Raw genomic sequence first — 15,015 nt, forward strand, 5'->3', positions numbered from 1 at the left:
CTTTATATTGTTAAAATGGCACTTTATGTAAGCTCTTGGTTACGTCATATTTTCACATATTGTTATACGGTAAAACCTGCCTTCAAAGCTTCACAGTTGACGTACAAATCCAGATTTTCTTTCACGAACGTGTGAGGTTAGGTTAGGGGTGCGGAAGGACATCCTCATCCGCTTTCCTGTTAATGGCGGGTGACGTGCAAAATGCACGTCACATTACACACTGACAATCGTATTTAATGGCATCATTGGTGTTCCGAATCGTTTTAAATAAATTCTGCTGATAACGCTTGCTTCACATTTTTTCAGCTGGTTTGCTCTGTGGAAAATATAAGCAATATATATATATATATATATATATATATATATATATATATATATATATATATATATATATATATATATTCTATGTTTGATTGCTATTTTCCGTGTTAGCGAAGTAGCGCCAGGAACGGACTAAGAAAGGCTGCATCTGCTCATATCCGAACTCTAGCTGTCATGTGTAATGCATCGAAACTGCAGATCCCTTGTCCGCATCCAGGCCCCACACACCTTTCCATGGTTTACCCCCAGACTCTTCACATGCCCTGGTTTAGTCCATTGACAGCATGTTGACCACTGTATACCATATCATTCCAATTCACTATCCAGCGCACGCGTTTCACGCTTCTGAATGTTCAGGCCTTGATCGCTCAAAAAGCTTTTTCACTCTCCTTCCATTTCCAATTCAATCTTATCGTTCTCCTAGTTCCCGCCTCTTCTGACACACATATCTTCTTTGTCAACCTTTTCTCACACATTCTCTCCATATTTCCCAACCATTTCAACACACCCTCTTCTGTTCTCTCAACCACACTCTTTATTACCGCACATATATTACCCTTTCATAACGTATTCGATCAAACCACCTTACACCACATACTTTCCTCAAATATTTTATATCCAACACTTCTACCTTTCTCTGCACAGCCTTAGCTGTAGCCCATGCCTCGCAACCATATAATAGTGTAGGGAATATTATACCTTCAAACATGCCCTATTTTGCCCTCCCAAATAACGTTCTCATTCCACATTCTTCAGCGCCTCCAGAACCTTCTCCCCTCTATCATCCACCCTATGACTTATTGCCGCTTATATATATATATATATATATATATATATATATATATATATATATATATTTTTTTTTTTTTTTTTTTTTCATACTATTCGCTATTTCCCGCAATAGCGAGGTAGCGTTAAGAACAGAGGACTGGGCCTTTGAGGGAATATCCTCACCTGGACCTCTCCTCTGTTCCTTCTTTTGGAAAAAAAAAAAAAAAACGAGAGGGGAGGATTTCCAGCCCCCCGCTCCCTTCCCTTTTAGTCGCCTTCTACGACACGCAGGGAATACGTGGGAAGTATTCTTTCTCCCCTATCCCCAGGGAATATATATATATATATATATATATATATATATATATATATATATATATATATATATATATATACATATATGTATATATATGTATATATGTGTGTGTGTGTGTGTGTGTAAAGGAAAAATGGATTACTGTTTGCATTTGGTTTCCGCGGTTGTTTTGGAGCATCAAAACAGACTGATTTTGGCTTTTCTGATATATGTACCTGTATAATTCCTGGGAAATCTATATGCTATACAAAGCTTTTGAATAGATTAAGTTCGACATCATATGTCTGTGCAGAGGATGAAGCGTGTGGTCATCGAAGTATGTACAAGATTACGTTAATATTGCCATGGTAGAAAAAGGATGGATCCTTCTTGAGAACATTTCGGTAGTGGTAAGTAGGCGAAGTAGGCTGCTGCATAGGACCCACCGGTGTGGAATTTATAATCAGTGACTGCGACTGAATCATGAACATTTATGCTTTGCCTGCATGTTATACTGCGGTATGCAGCAGCAGCAACAGCAGCAATCCTATCCTTACGTAGTGCATTATCAGTAGATTGTGTTTTTGCTTATGTTTACATGTTTCCCGCTTGAAATAATTCGATTTAACTGATCTATTTTTATCATTATCTCCTCCCTACCATTAGCGGAATTATACAGTTTTAAATATTAGGATATATGCATGACATCTGTCTCTTCGTCTATAAATATAATTTGATATGGAGCCCACACAAGGTTCTTTCTTGCTTAAAAGCCCCCCAAAAATTCCGTGAGCGTGTCTGTATTTTGGCCGTTCTGCTCTAACGGGTTCCTTCACGGATAAATGTCCAAACTACCGTTTTGGCGATTAAGAACTATTAGGTAGAATAATCATAACATGTCAGGACCAAGGAAGATATACCGAGCAAGCTTTAACTTCCACAAACACAGCTTGACGTCAAAAGTAACATCTGGCAGCTTAACTCACCGACTGCTCTCTCTCTCTCTCTCTCTCTCTCTCTCTCTCTCTCTCTCTCTCTCTCTCTCTCTCTCTCTCTCTCTCTCTCTCTCTCTCAGCTCAGTGGCGTCAATTCCGAAAAAGATGCGAACAGATTTGTAAATCCAATCACACTTCTGAGTTATATCAGTCGTATTGTATAGAAGCATATCAAGGAAGTAGTCATAATTGATGACAACTAATCAGTCAGAACAACTAGGAACGGAGCAAATTGTCATGTAATTGTAAATTTGCGTCTTTACCTTGTGCGAAGTAACGTTTTTAATGTCCTCCAGTCTGAGATGGTTCGCTCAATGTCCATATCTCTCTCATGACACTTGTATACAGCATGATCAATGTCTTGCACAGAAGTACTTGTACACAGGTGATTGGAAGATTGTGCACATTTAATTCTGTATGTAAAACTGTGCTTACTTAGTAATATATAGACCCATTATAATTTGCCGTATTAAGTATGATTACATTTTTGTTATTTGTCCATGACAGTCCAGAGGTCATGAATGATAATAATGGTAATTTTAGTAATAATAATAATATGATGATGCATATATATATATATATATATATATATATATATATATATATATATATATATATATATATATATATATATATTTTTTTTTATACGATTCGCCATTTCCCGCGTTTGCGAGGTAGCGTTAAGAACAGAGGACTGGGCCTTAGAGGGAAAATCCTCACCTGGCCCCCTTCTCTGTTCCTTCTTTTGGAAAATTAAAAAAAAAAAAAAAAGAGAGGGGAGGATTTCCAGCCACCCGCTCCCTCCCCTTTTAGTCGCCTTCTACGACACGCAGGGAATACGTGGGAAGTATTCTTTCTCCCCTATCCCCAGGGATAATATATATATATATATATATATATATATATATATATATATATATATATATATATATATATATATATATTATGAAGGTGAAATCGCACTTCAGTAGTTCATACAATTTCATTTAACATTTAATATATCGATATATGTGGCACATGTTTCGTGGAGACAATCCACCTCATCAGGTGCCAGTACTTAACAAAGTTATTTGATTCCCAACATCACACTTTGGTCCCGCCGTCCAGCACCAATCTGTACAGACCAACGGGACGGCGGGATGTTGGCCCAGGTCACCATAGGCACTGGCCATCATAAGCTCGGGCCTCTGAAATTATGCAAGCCCTAATTTTTACACATTTAAATCGTAATTCTCCTTTTTTTTTTTTAACACCACACACGCACAGATAAACATGTACAGATAGAAACTTAGAACTCATGTAAGTATGGATACTGATCTTTGGGGTTAGGTATTTATTGAAATTGGGTAGTTGTTAGTTTGATTATGTTTTCTTCACCCCTTACTTAAGGTATCTCGGGCTCCATGCTACCCGTGAGCCGTCGATTGTGTATTCATGATAAAAGTTAGTGGATATATAAACATCGTGTAAAGTTAGTGGATATATAAACATAGTACAGTAAATATGATTGAAATTTCCATCTACGGAATTTCTTTGACCAAGAAATGTGTACACAAGATATAAAGCTCCAACTTGGGAAAATTAAGGCTTATCTATAGAAATGTGCGTCTGATATTATTATTATCGTTATCCCTTACCTCGGGCCTTTTCTGTACTTGGAAATTTCCCGATTTTGTATTACAGTTGTAGTTGGGTTGCGCGCCTTGAGAACCGCTGTGCATGTATGTATGTACCTTTCGTGCACAAATGAGATCGTACCTCTGTTGCGAACCCTTTGTTAGCACCCCTTGTCAGGAGTCGGGAGTTATGTCCCCACTCAGTGTCGGGCATTAGTTTGAGGCAGGAGGACCGCTCAGGACGAGTGGATGTACTCATATGGTAAAAGATCATGTATATCTTCCCCAGTTAGTCATTGAGGGAGATTATTTTAATCCGTGTAAGTTTATTGATCGATCTGTTGTGAAAGTCTTCTCCAAAGGTGATGCTGTGTTGTACTCTTCGAACAGGTATATATGACTTGTTTAGATAAGTTGATATTTACAACTGTCGAATATGTCGGTAAATGAATAGGTAAAAAAGGAGTATATTTATTGACAACGAAAGTGTTTACAAGAGTTCTGTTTAATTTGATAGAGTAAAATTGTTTATCGTCAGTGTCTCTTGTACATCTCTGTCATGAACTCCAGCTTCCAGCTTCATTTTCTCACATTTATCTTTGATTTTACTTTCATCTTTGCGAATAAAAACAGGAGCCAAACATAAAGCGAGGGTGTATGCGGTCTACATAGTCTATTGCAGGAATTTACATTAACTTTCAGTATCTCTGCTTCAGACATTACTGAACATTACTCCTTTATATCTAAACTCATCTGCAGTTTCTACCTCCCCTTAAAGAATGTTATCGCATCATGACGTCGCATCTCTTTCAGAAACTTGTCTTGCTGTTTTAGTCTCATATACATCAGCATCACCCTCCCACATTTACATCAGTATCACCTTCCCACACTCACATCAGTATCACCCTCCCAATTTACATCAGCATCAACCTCCCACATTCACATCAGCATCACCCTCTCACTTTTACATCAGTATCACCCTCCTGCATTCACATCAGCATCATCCTCCTATATTCACATCAATATCACCCTCCTGCATTTACATCAGCATCGCTCTCCTACATTCACATCAATATCACCCTCCTAGATTTGCATCAGCATCACCTTCAATGTCCCCCTACTACATTTACACCATCACCTCCTACATTCACATCAGCATCCCTCTCCTACATTCACAGCATCACCATCCCTCTCCTACATTCACACAGCATCACCATCCCTCTCCTACATTCACATCAGCATCACCATCACCCTCCCACATTCACATCATTATCACCCTCCTACATCCACATCAGCATCACCATCCTACATTCACATCAGCATCACCTTCCTACATTCACATCAGCATCACCCTCATACGTTCACATCATCATCATCACCTGCCATTGTTACCATCCCCTCTCTACGTACATCATGGTCAGAATGGCCAACAATTCATTATATCTTCTTATTTCCAGGATGCCTGCGAGCGTTGGCGTGTGGAGGGCGAGGTGTGCCGCCTGCAGGAGGCTCTGGGTCAGCGTCTGGGCACGCCGGCTATGATGGTGAGGCGCCGTGACCATCGCCTTCACACCATCAACACCATAGAAAAGACCATCCAGAGGCTCCAACAGGACACACTACGCAACAACCACAACAACTTTAATAACATCCACGAGCATCAGAGGACATCCTCACCCATGCCACACCCTTCAGACATCATGGACGCTGTCAATGCTAACCAGGTACAGCCCTCCCTATTTTCTTCTAATTCACATGCTTCTTCACTTGTTTTGGACATTCTTCATATTTGTGATGATACACACACACACACACACACACACATATATATATATATATATAGAGAGAGAGAGAGAGAGAAAGAGAGAGAGAGAGAGAGAGAGAGAGAGAGAGAGAGAGAGAGAGAGAGAGAGAGAGAGAGAGAGAGAGAGAGAGAGAAAGGTGCAAGAGGTGAAAAAAAGGGCAAACGAGAGTTGGGGTGAGAGAGTATCATTAAATTTTAAGGAGAATAAAAAGATGTTCTGGAAGGAGGTAAATAAAGTGCGTAAGACAAGGGAGCAAATGGGAACTTCAGTGAAGGGCGCAAATGGGGAGGTGATAACAAGTAGTGGTGATGTGAGAAGGAGATGGAGTGAGTATTTTGAAGGTTTGTTGAATGTGTTTGATGATAGAGTGGCAGATATAGGGTGTTTTGGTCAAGGTGGTGTGCAAAGTGAGAGGGTTAGGGAAAATGATTTGGTAAACAGAGAAGAGGTAGTGAAAGCTTTGCGGAAGATGAAAGCCGGCAAGGCAGCAGGTTTGGATGGTATTGCAGTGGAATTTATTAAAAAAGGGGGTGACTGTATTGTTGACTGGTTGGTAAGGTTATTTAATGTATGTATGACTCATGGTGAGGTGCCTGAGGATTGGCGGAATGCGTGCATAGTGCCATTGTACAAAGGCAAAGGGGATAAGAGTGAGTGCTCAAATTACAGAGGTATAAGTTTGTTGAGTATTCCTGGTAAATTATATGGGAGGGTATTGATTGAGAGGGTGAAGGCATGTACAGAGCATCAGATTGGGGAAGAGCAGTGTGGTTTCAGAAGTGGTAGAGGATGTGTGGATCAGGTGTTTGCTTTGAAGAATGTATGTGAGAAATACTTAGAAAAGCAAATGGATTTGTATGTAGCATTTATGGATCTGGAGAAGGCATATGATAGAGTTGATAGAGATGCTCTGTGGAAGGTATTAAGAATATATGGTGTGGGAGGAAAGTTGTTAGAAGCAGTGAAAAGTTTTTATCGAGGATGTAAGGCATGTGTACGTGTAGGAAGAGAGGAAAGTGATTGGTTCTCAGTGAATGTAGGTTTGCGGCAGGGGTGTGTGATGTCTCCATGGTTGTTTAATTTGTTTATGGATGGGGTTGTTAGGGAGGTAAATGCAAGAGTTTTGGAAAGAGGGGCAAGTATGAAGTCTGTTGGGGATGAGAGAGCTTGGGAAGTGAGTCAGTTGTTGTTCGCTGATGATACAGCGCTGGTGGCTGATTCATGTGAGAAACTGCAGAAGCTGGTGACTGAGTTTGGTAAAGTGTGTGGAAGAAGAAAGTTAAGAGTAAATGTGAATAAGAGCAAGGTTATTAGGTACAGTAGGGTTAAGGGTCAAGTCAATTGGGAGGTGAGTTTGAATGGAGAAAAACTGGAGGAAGTGAAGTGTTTTAGATATCTGGGAGTGGATCTGGCAGCGGATGGAACCATGGAAGTGGAAGTGGATCATAGGGTGGGGGAGGGGGCGAAAATTTTGGGGGCCTTGAAGAATGTGTGGAAGTCGAAAACATTATCTCGGAAAGCAAAAATGGGTATGTTTGAAGGAATAGTGGTTCCAACAATGTTGTATGGTTGCGAGGCGTGGGCTATGGATAGAGTTGTGCGCAGGAGGATGGATGTGCTGGAAATGAGATGTTTGAGGACAATGTGTGGTGTGAGGTGGTTTGATCGAGTGAGTAACGTAAGGGTAAGAGAGATGTGTGGAAATAAAAAGAGCGTGGTTGAGAGAGCAGAAGAGGGTGTTTTGAAATGGTTTGGGCACATGGAGAGAATGAGTGAGGAAAGATTGACCAAGAGGATATATGTGTCGGAGGTGGAGGGAACGAGGAGAAGAGGGAGACCAAATTGGAGGTGGAAAGATGGAGTGAAAAAGATTTTGTGTGATCGGGGCCTGAACATGCAGGAGGGTGAAAGGAGGGCAAGGAATAGAGTGAATTGGAGCGATGTGGTATACAGGGGTTGACGTGCTGTCAGTGGAGTAAATCAAGGCATGTGAAGCGTCTGGGGTAAACCATGGAAAGCTGTGTAGGTATGTATATTTGCGTGTGTGGACGTGTGTATGTACAGGTGTATGGGGGGGGGGGTTGGGCCATTTCTTTCGTCTGTTTCCTTGCGCTACCTCGCAAACGCGGGAGACAGCGACAAAGTATAAAAAAAAAAATATATATATATATATATATATATATATATATATATATATATATATATATTTTCTTTCATACTATTTGCCATTTCCCATGTTAGCGAGGTTGCGTTAAGAACAGAGGACTTGGCCTTTGAGGGAATATCCTCATATGGCCCCCTTCTCTGTTCCTTCTTTTGGGGAAAAAAAAAAAAGAGAGAGAGAGGAGGATTTCCAGCCACCCGCTCCCTTCCCCTTTAGTCGCCTTCTACGACACGCAGGGAATACGTGGGAAGTATTCTTTTTTTTTTTTTTTGCTTTGTCGCTGTCTCCCGCGTTTGCGAGGTAGCGCAAGGAAACAGACGAAAGAAATGGCCCAACCCACCCCCATACACATGTATATACATACATCCACACACGCAAATATACATACCTACACAGCTTTCCATGGTTTACCCCTGACGCTTCACATGCCTTGATTCAATCCACTGACAGCACGTCAACCCCGGTATACCACATTGCTCCAATTTACTCTATTCCTTGCCCTCCTTTCACCCTCCTGCATGTTCAGGCCCCGATCACACAAAATCTTTTTCACTCCATCTTTCCACCTCCAATTTGGTCTCCCTCTTCTCCTCGTTCCCTCCACCTCCGACACATATATCCTCTTGGTCAATCTTTCCTCACTCATTCTCTCCATGTGACCAAACCATTTCAAAACACCCTCTTCTGCTCTCTCAACCACGCTCTTTTTATTTCCACACATCTCTCTTACCCTTACGTTACTTACTCGATCAAACCACCTCACACCACACATTGTCCTCAAACATCTCATTTCCAGCACATCCATCCTCCTGCGCACAACTCTATCCATAGTCCACGCCTCGCAACCATACAACATTGTTGGAACCACTATTCCTTCAAACATACCCATTTTTGCTTTCCGAGATAATGTTCTCGACTTCCAAACATTCTTCAAGGCTCCCAGAATTTTCGCCCCCTCCCCCACCCTATGATTCACTTCCGCTTCCATGGTTCCATCCGCTGCCAGATCCACTCCCAGATATCTAAAACACTTCAATTCCTCCAGCTTTTCTCAATTCAAACTTACCTCCCAATTGACTTGACCCTCAACCCTACTGTACCTATACTCATATATATATATATATATATATATATATATATATATATATATATATATATATATATATATATATATAAAGGTGAGTGTTCAAATTACAGAGGTATAAGTTTGTTGAGTATTCCTGGGAAATTAATTATATGGGAGGGTATTGATTGAGAGGGTGAAGGCATGTACAGAGCATCAGATTGGGGAAGAGCAGTGTGGGTTCAGAAGTGGTAGAGGATGTGTGGATCCGGTGTTTGCTTTGAAGAATGCATGTGAGAAATATTTAGAAAATTAAATGGATTTGTATGTAGCATTTATGGATCTGGAGAAGGCATATGATAGAGTTGATAGGGATACTCTGTGGAAGGTATTTAGAGTATATGGTGTGGAAGGCATGTTGCTAGAAGCAGTGGAAAGTTTTTATTGAGGATGTAAGGCATGTGTACGAGTAGGAAGAGAGGAAAGTGATTGGTTCTCATTTAATGTCGGTTTGTGGCAGAGGTGCGTGATGTCTCCATGGTTGTTTAATTTGTTTATGGATGGGGTTGTTAGGAAGGTGAATGCAAGAGTTTTGGAGAGAGGGGCAAGTGTGCAGTCTGTTGCAGATGAGAGGGCTTAGGAAGTGAGTCAGTTTTTCGCTGATGATGCAGCGGCGGTGGCTGATTCAGGTGAGAAACTGCAGAAGCTGGTGACGGAGTTTGGTAAAGTGTGTGAAAGAAGAAAGTTGAGACTAAATGTGAATAAGAGCAAGGTAATTAGGTACAGTAGGGTTGAGGGACAAGTCAGGTGGGAGGTAAGTTTGAATGGAGAAAAACTGGACAAATTGAAGTGCTTTAGATGTCTGGGAGTGGATTTGGCAGCGGATGGAACCGTGGAAGCAGAAGTGAGTCACAGATTGGGGGAGGGAGCAAAAGTTCTGGGAGCATGACGAACGTATGGAAGGCGAGAACATTATCTCGGAAAGCAAAAATGGATGTGTTTGAAGGAATGGTGGTTCCAACAATGTTATGGTTGCGAGGCGTGGGCTACAGATAGGGTTGTGCAGAGGAGGGTGGATGTGTTGGAAATGAGATAGTTGAGGACAATATGTGGTGTGAGGTGGTTTGATCGAGTAAGTAATGAAAGGGTAAGAGAGATGTGTAGTAATAAAAAGAGTGTGGTTGAGAGAGCAGAAGAGGATGTATTGAAATGGTTTGGTCACATGGAGAGAATGAGTGAGGAAAGATTGACAAAGAGGATATATGTGTCAGAGGTAGAGGGAACGAGAAGTGGGAGACCAAATTGGAGGTGGAAGGATGGAGTGAAAAAGATTTTGAGCAATTGGGGCCTGAACATGCAGGAGGGTGAAAGGCATGCAAGGAATAGAGTGAATTGGAACGATGTGGTATACTGGGGTCGACATGCTGTCAATGGATTGAACCAGGGCATGTGAAGCGTCTGGGGTAAACCATGGAGAGTTCTGTGGGGCCTGGATGTGGAAAGGGAGCTGTGGTTTCGGTGCATTATACAGGACAGCTAGAGACTGTGAACGAATGTAGCCTTTATTGTTTTTTCGTAGCGCTACCTCGCTCACATGAGGGGGAGGGGGTTGTTATTTCATGTGGTGGGGTAGCGATGGGAATGAATAAAGGCAGACAGTATGAATTATGTACATGCGTATATATGTATATGTCTGTGTATGTGTATCTATGTATACGTTGAGATGTATAGGTATGTATATTTGTGTGTGTGGACCTGTATGTATATACATGTGTATGTGGGTGGGTTGGGCCATTCTTTCGTCTGTTTCCTTGCGCTATCCATATATATATGTATGTGGATTTGTATGTAGCATTTGTGGATCTGGAGAAGGCATATGATAGGGTTGATAGAGATGCTCTGTGGGAGGTATTAAGAATATATGGTGTGGGAGATAAATTGTTAGAAGCAGTAAAAAGTTTTTATCGAGGATGTAAGGCACATGTACGTGTAGGAAGGGAGGAAAGTGAATGGCTTTTCACCCTCCTGTATGTTCAGGCCCTGATCACTCAAAATCCTTTTCACTCCATCCTTCCACCTCCAGTTTGGTCTCCCACTTCTCCTCGTTCCCTCCACCTCTGACACATATATCCTCTTTGTCAATCTTTCCTCACTCATTCTCTCCATGTAACTAAACTCTTTCAGTACACCCTCCTGTGCTCTCTCAGCCTCACTCTTTTTATTATGAAGGTGAAATCACACTTCAGTAGGAGTTCGTACAATTTTATTTAGCATGTAGTTTTTCTATACATGTGGCAAGACAAGTTTCGTGGAGACAATCCACCTCATCAAGGGCTAGTACTCAACAAAGATATTTAAATCCCAACATCACACTTGATTCTGCTGTGTTGGACGATAGGACTCAAGTGTGATGTTAGATAACTGTTTTTTAGGTATGCCTTATGCTTATGTCCAAGTATGTATGCATGTCATAATCTGTGTGTTATTGCCTGTTCATACATTAGGGGAAAGGAAATCTGTTTTCTTGAGGACCCATCTGTAACAAAGACTTTATTTGGTTGCTGATGATCAAAAACATTCTGAACGCTGTTAAGGTGAACATTGGTTAATGCTGATACCGATGGTAGATTTGTCGTTGCATTTTCATTGAGAAGTTGCTTCCATCAGAGCATTATTTACAAGGATAAGGAAACACAAGAGTTCCTTCTTTATACCTTGTGGGATACTACAAGTGAGGGATGGGCAATCACAGATGGCAGTCTCAGGAGCATGCAGCCTGATGATGTTTACTAAGGAAATCTACAAGATTTGGCATGAGACTTTTTTTGGCTTGCACATAATGCAAATTCTTAATAAACCTTCTTCCATCTTTTGTAAGAATTTCATTGCTTCCTGGTCTTTCTCCCATCCTAGAAGATTGTTGTGGCAATAATATGTTTTTTACTGTGAAAATGTCTTAGCCTTAGAACTTATCATTTACCTGTACAATCTCTAGTATTATTTTTTGATGATCAGTTTCTCTCTTAACCTGACTCTGCGTAGTTATTTCTTCTTTAATTGAAAGGTTCCTGCTAATAAAATCCGTGGAACATTTTAGAATTAAAGTTTGCCATGTTAAAAATTTTTTAGTGTTATTCTTTGCTTTTCCTTATCCCCCCCACCCCCCCATTCATTTCTTGCTCTCACATACAGTACCATACTACTACTGCCTGGCTGCGTTGCCCCTCTGTCTTTTCCATGCTGTCATCTCTTCTTTGACCTTTTATATTTTGATCTATGTTCATTTCTTCTCTAACTCCCATTATGTATTCTTCTTCCTTTGCACAGACTTCCTCTTGATAGGCTTCATGAAAATTCTTTTACTAGTTTTTTGTTCTCTCACTGGAAGTCTATGTCCCAATTAATGTTCCAGAGGTTGTTCCCCTTTGTAAAATTTCCTTCCTTGTATCATCTACTTGTGTCTGAGTTTTTCATTTATTTTTCATTACTTCTTGGGCAGCATATTCAGGCTTTAATAATGTGTGTTTTACCAAATGGGATAATATTGCTGGTGTTCTTGATTTCCAGGCTGTTGTTGTGTGTGTAAATGAGATCTAGTGCTGTATTGATGGTGAATCAGTTGCTGGGTCTATAGTTTGTTTAATGTATTTGTCATTACTTTGCCTATTTGTTCAGTATATGGAGGGAGCTTAAGCACATGAGACCCCCATCTCTAACACTTCCTTTTGTAACATACAATGTTTTGAACTTACTGAAATGGAGTGTGTGATTTTTAGTCTTTTATTAATATCTTTGTTGGTATTTACAAATTATGGAAGTGTATAGCTTTTTCTAATTTATTTTGTGCCAAGTTACTTTTGGTGGCAAATTTATTGATATGGTATTGTATGCACCAACAGCTCCGAGATGAAGATGCAACAACTGACGATATCAGTGAGATCCGAGAAATGGACTCACTACATTCTGACACCCTCACTCTTCACTCGAGTGAGGGTGGCAGTCAAACCAAAGGGAGACCAACTCTTACTAGTCAGATATCTGATGAATTAGAATCCCCTACTGATACTTTATTGCAACAACACCAAATACCCCCTGGAAAAATGCCTCCAGCAATCGAAGCAGTGTTACGGGGCACTTGGCCTTTCGAAAAGGCTCTGTGGCACTCTAGTCCAGCTTCCATGGGCATGCCATATAAAACTAATAATCAGGTATGTGATGCAAAACCTTATGTAGGATTTTTACTTTTCATTCATAGTATTACTTTCTTATGAATTGTTCTTATGGATGTAAAGAGTAATTTATTATTTGAAAGCCCAAAGTAGATTTTAAACTCACACACAATGATTGTTTATTCAGAAGAGTTTGTTTCATTGACAGGAAGTACCAGGGATCATGGCAACTTCAAGTGTCACAAACAGGCGTGCTCAAAGTACTCAGCAACTCCTTACAAATAAGGTACCGTATATCCAGTTCTAATAGATTGTTTTGTGTCTGTTTCTCACAGGAGGTGTGCATTCTGTCTTTGTTTTGACAGTGTTGTAACATTAGTTCTTTATTCATTAATGGAAGTAATGAAAATGGTAAAGAGAATGATGATCATTTAGGTAGACTTTTATGGTAGCGAAAACATTAGGTAAAAGCTTTTGAACTAAGATTAAGAGGAAGAAGTAATGCTGGGATGGTAGCATGTTTAATTCTCATAAAATGAATAAGCAGTAACAGTATTGATAAGAAAAAAGTGTTTTTCAGGTAGTTTCAGAAGAATTGATAAAGAAGAGGGGAAAATACGTGAAACATCATAAAAGTATAAAAAACGAGAAGTGATGTATTTCTGCTGAACTGGGCGTTTTCATGGTTATCTTTTTCTTTTTTTGAATGCTGACTGAGACGTCATAGGCAGCTGAGGCCCTAATCAAGGCCATCCCAATAATGCTATCTATCTAGAAACTGAGTGTGAATGAATGTATCCTTTTTCATCTGTTTTCCTGGCTCTACCTCGCTGAAGCAGGGGTAGCAATGCTGTTTCCTTTGGGGCAGGGTAGTGCCAGGAGTGGATGAAGGCAAGCCAGTATGAATATGTACATGTTTATGTATGTAATGTCTGTGTATGCATAGTGTATGTCTTATGTTGATATGTGTATGTATATATATGTGCATGTATGGGATATATATATATATATATATATATATATATATATATATATATATATATATATATATTTTTTTTTGTTGAGCCGCTGTCTCCCGCGTTTGCGAGGTAGCGCAAGGAAACAGACGAAAGAAATGGCCCAACCCACCCACATGCACATGTATATACATACGTCCACACACGCAAATATACATACCTACACAGCTTTCCATGGTTTACCCCAGACGCTTCACATGCCCTGATTCAATCCACTGACAGCATGTCAACCCCGGTATACCACATCGATCCAATTCACTCTATTCCTTGCCCTCCTTTCACCCTCCTGCATGTTCAGGCCCCGATCACACAAAATCTTTTTCACTCCATCTTTCCACCTCCAATTTGGTCTCCCACTTTTCCTCGTTCCCTCCACCTCCGACACATATATCCTCTTGGTCAATCTTTCCTCACTCGTTCTCTCCATGTGCCCAAACCATTTCAAAACACCCTCTTCTGCTCTCTCAACCATGCTCTTTTTATTTCCACACATCTCTCTTACCCTTACGTTACTTACTCGATCAAACCACCTCACACCACACATTGTCCTCAAACATCTCATTTCCAGCACATCCATCCTCCTGCACACAACTCTATCCATAGCCCACACCTTGCAACCATACAACATTGTTGGAACCACTATTCCTTCAAACATACCCATTTTTGCTTTCCGAGATAATGTTCTCGACTTCCACACATTCTTCAAGGCTCCCAGAATTTTTGCCCCCTCCCCCACCCTATGATCCACTTCCACTTCCATGGTTCCATCCGCTGCCAGATCCACTCCCAGATATCTAAAA

General features: G+C 40.5%; 1 protein-coding gene across 1 annotated transcript in view; it reads left to right on the top strand.

The window, feature by feature from the left end:
- LOC139762577 (uncharacterized) overlaps positions 1-15,015 on the top strand; it is a 228,574-nt gene that overhangs the window by 71,474 nt on the left and 142,085 nt on the right. Inside the window, exons 3-5 of the mRNA XM_071687618.1 lie at positions 5,456-5,722; positions 12,930-13,238; positions 13,408-13,485. Coding sequence (XP_071543719.1) covers positions 5,456-5,722; positions 12,930-13,238; positions 13,408-13,485 — 654 coding nt within the window. The remainder of the gene's footprint in view (positions 1-5,455; positions 5,723-12,929; positions 13,239-13,407; positions 13,486-15,015) is intronic.

Source organism: Panulirus ornatus, chromosome 1 (genome assembly GCF_036320965.1).
Source record: "Panulirus ornatus isolate Po-2019 chromosome 1, ASM3632096v1, whole genome shotgun sequence".
NCBI classification, from domain to species: domain Eukaryota; kingdom Metazoa; phylum Arthropoda; class Malacostraca; order Decapoda; family Palinuridae; genus Panulirus; species Panulirus ornatus.